Source organism: Halyomorpha halys, unplaced genomic scaffold (genome assembly GCF_000696795.3).
Source record: "Halyomorpha halys isolate HHAL.00 unplaced genomic scaffold, Hhal_1.1 Scaffold458.1, whole genome shotgun sequence".
Lineage (NCBI taxonomy): Eukaryota > Metazoa > Arthropoda > Insecta > Hemiptera > Pentatomidae > Halyomorpha > Halyomorpha halys.
The window spans coordinates 606,600-610,489 of record NW_027113640.1 but is presented as its reverse complement, the minus strand read 5'-3'; the positions used below and the strand labels follow the sequence as shown (position 1 = coordinate 610,489).

Sequence of the window (3,890 nt, the reverse complement as noted above, 5' to 3'; positions counted from 1 at the left end):
TATATACATATATAAATATATGGCAAAGTGAATGCTACGAAACGGACGAATACTAATGGTACACAATATTGGTTTAACGCTTTCTGAAACAGGTTTCAACTGATAGGTTTTGGGTCAGACAAGCCAGTTTACATTTCTTTTGTTGACTCAGTTAAGCTAGTTACAGTCCAATAAGGCAAGGACAAGGTCGCTCAAGGTCCTTTGGTGGTGAAGTGGATGACCGGTTTGAAAGTGATGTGCTAATTTGGTTGGAATTATATATCATAAATGGTTTGCTTTAGATACTGGTTTGTATGTCCAAAAAAGGACTATGCTTTTACTTTCTTAATTTTTTTTTTTAGTTAGTTAATTTTCGTTTGTTTTACTTATCTTTTCATTGATTATTTCTAAATTAGATTTTTCCAATTTAAAAAAAAATAAGCCTGGAGCTCAGAACTTAATTCATAGGTTGATATTTTTCCTGGACCAACAATTATGTTGATTTATTAGTTGAATGGTTTTAACAATATTGTGTATAGTGCTATAAAATGCATGTTTATTACACCAAATTTTTAAACATTTTTCGGATGTGGACCAGTTTTCTGGAGGTTTTTCCAAAAATCAGGCTGGACTCGGTTCGCTGACTATTAAGGGCAGGAAACTACATGTGTTAACTTGATGAATTTTTTCTAAATATCAATGCGCGCTTTTAATGACTACTGAGCAACGTAAATATTTTTTTTCCATACATATTGAAAATTTTATTTCTATTTCTTATGTATCATTCAAAATTGATTTTGACTCAGTATACGCGACGAAAAATTGTTGCTTTTGCCAGTTTCAATTAACATTATGTTTTTTTTTAGAATTTAAAAGGAAAGTAAATATCGGAATTTAATTTTTACATTATATTACGAATTTTAAAAGTAAACTTTTTTGTTTTCTGAATATTTATTATTTATAATTTTATTTCTTCTGACAGGCTTTTTCGTTTACTTATCGCTTAAACTCTTTCTCAACATGTTCTTTTCTCTGGACAGTTATTTCCAAATTATTTCATCTAGTGGTACGTTTTGACTTCAAATAATTAAGCTTCCATTAAATTTGTCTTTGTTCTTAGATTTAGAAAGCATATTGTTATCCATAGAAAATAACACTGTAATAAAAACGTTTGTTTACGGACGAGTTCTTCAGCAGATCTATTCTTCAATTATTTTTTAAAGCTTGTTGGCTGAAATCAACATTTTTTTTTTCTAAACAGCCATTTCTTTGTTTTGGATAAAGAAAAAATATATAAATCCTCCTAAAAGTTTTGAGTTTGTACGTTTCAAAATACGTAGAAACTAAATAAAAAAAATTCAGACTGCCCGCCGTCCGCGGCTGATCTTCGAATTGTGGGACATGGTAGATGTTTCCTAAATCCATATCTCGGCTATTTTTGCAGATAGTGGAACAATTCTTTGTGTTAAGTGTCACTTTATCAAAATATTATATATAATTATGTAATAATATATTATTTATATCAAAAGATAGTAAATTGGGCTTAATTTTGGTTGATTGTTATAAATTATGAATCTTTATAATCTACCAAGAAAAATCAATCAACAGCCTCTGAAATTTGGTCCAGTTATTTTGATGATATTATAATTGCTATTATAAAATAAATGATAATAATGTAAAATAGAATAATAAAATATTGTATAGTAATTTGCATTTTTTTTCATTCCTCTACGAAACGTTATCCCTTAAAGGAATTAAATAACAATCCACACTTAATTATGTTGCAATATTATACCCTATCGATTTCGGCCACCCCGACTTTTATAATTTTTTATTCAAAATTGTTGATCAGGTCCTGAAGTTATCAGCCTTTTTAAGGTTTTTTGGGTCAATTTTGTCTTGTCAAAGGATATGAAACCTTAACGATATGATTCCTTTTTCATTATATGATTCCTTTTTCATTATATGATACCTGAATAAAATTTATTACCTATTTCGAAGGTAAAGTTTTGAATAGAAATAATATTTTTCAAAGGAAGGTTTAGAGTGCTGCAGGGTGAAACGGAGTTTTTGAAATGCTCAGTTTCTATTTGTAGCCTGATATCAGATTTGGCCCATGCTCGAGAACCATTAAGTAGTGAAAGACGTATTTGAAGTTAAAAATTAACTTTTTCGTGGAAAATTACTTTAGATTAGAATATTTATTTTTAATCTCACGAATCTTTTTTTTTTTTTTTTTTTTTAAGATTGGCGAGAAAAAGAATCTTTCTCATATGAATCTGAAGTAGATGCTGTTTAAATTTAACGTTTTCGTTGACTGAATAACTTTGAATTAATAACTATTGTTAGTAACAGCTTGATAGCAAGCGTATTTGGCGGATAAATATTACGATTTTTATTTCAAAGATTATGAATTTTTTCCAAGAACAGAAGTCAGTTGATGCTATATCTTATAACTCAAAATGAAGCATTAATAAAAAATTATAAATTATAAAATAAGAGATTAACTCATGATAGATTATATATTTATAGAAAATGCTCTAAACTATTTAATAATAATTCACAACCCTTCTAAGAAGTGAGAAAGTATCGACCGATATTAGTTAAAAAAATACCTCTAAAAAAAGCCGCTATTTGTCCTCTGTCGGGTTATTTTTATGGTCTAAACCTGCAAATTTTTTACGAAGTTGTAATCTTTACACCTTAATTTAATTTTGAAATGAGTTAATTATATATCAAGAATGATTTGAGAATATATTTGAAACTATTTACTTTACTTAATAATGTACGTAATTTACTAAATATCTCTTGTAACGTAAATGGTAAAATTCACTTCTTATCCAAAGCTAAGGACACATAATTTATTTGAAAAATAAAAAATAAATATAACAATTTTACAGTAAAATAAAAAAATACGACTACTCACTAAAGCGACTATCTGTAAATATTTTACTTCGATCAAAGAATTTTTGGTCAATCATAATAATAATGATAATAATATGTATCGTGTAATGCTCTTGAATGGCTTGTTTCTTGTGATATATAGCTATAATTTCTATAAGTTAAGCTATAATTTAAGAATTATAATTTTTAAAAATATAACTCACGTATTTTTAAATATAAATAATTTATTATAAAAGTATAAAAATGCTATTTACAATCATCAAATTATAAATCAGTAGTGACCATGGTAAGATGAGGAAGAAGATGCTGAACCACCGCTGCTGTAGCCAGAGGAACCGGAAGAACCAGAGTATCCACCATGTTGTCCGTAGTAGGCTTCAGAGGAGTGTCCGTATTTCTGGGGGTGGACAGCGTGTCCTTTCCTCTCTACGACGGCGTTGAAACCGTTCTTCTTGTCAGCGGTGTAGTGGACGATCCTCTCGGTACCGTCGGGTTCGTAGAGGGAGTAGTAGCCCTTGACGACATCTCCTTCCCTGGTCTCTTCTTGCTTCTTGATGTCGTGGGTGTGGGAGTCATGTACGCTGTAATCGAATTTGTAGTGGGGTGGGGCCTGAAATCCGATAACAGAATCTTACATCTGATTCTTGAAATAAAAATATTAAAATTTAGTTTTCAATGAAACAAAGTCTTACATAGTAGTCAACGTAGTGTTCCTCCTTATGGCCGTAGTCGTTACCGTACTGGGCCAGGGCTACTCCCATCAAACAGGCGAAAAGGGCTACCTGCAATAAAAATATTGAGGGTTAGTACTTAGTTATGCATAGAGTGATATCCATATATTGTAAATGTGTATGCCTGCACCTTGTACATGTTGATCAGTTGACTGGACTGCTTCGACTTGCTTCTGCCCTTCTCCTCTTGCCTTATATACTCAGCGGGCATCGTTTCTTCATCCGTCGTCCCACCACTGCTTACACCTTAGAACTTTAGGTTTATATATGTTTATA

At 30.6% G+C, this 3,890-nt stretch overlaps 2 protein-coding genes across 2 annotated transcripts in view; one reads left to right on the top strand and one right to left on the bottom strand.

Annotated features, from left to right (window-relative positions):
• The window catches only part of Lmpt (Limpet), a gene marked incomplete at its 5' end in the record, with an annotated part of 767,445 nt that overhangs the window by 224,091 nt on the left and 539,464 nt on the right, over positions 1–3,890 (top strand).
• The window catches only part of LOC106682997 (cuticle protein 7-like), a 38,707-nt gene continuing 37,898 nt past the window's right edge, over positions 3,082–3,890 (bottom strand). Inside the window, exons 2-3 of the mRNA XM_067051030.1 lie at positions 3,576–3,665; positions 3,082–3,493 (exon numbers count right to left, since the gene is read on the bottom strand). Coding sequence (XP_066907131.1) covers positions 3,155–3,493; positions 3,576–3,665 — 429 coding nt within the window. The 3' untranslated portion in view covers positions 3,082–3,154. The remainder of the gene's footprint in view (positions 3,494–3,575; positions 3,666–3,890) is intronic.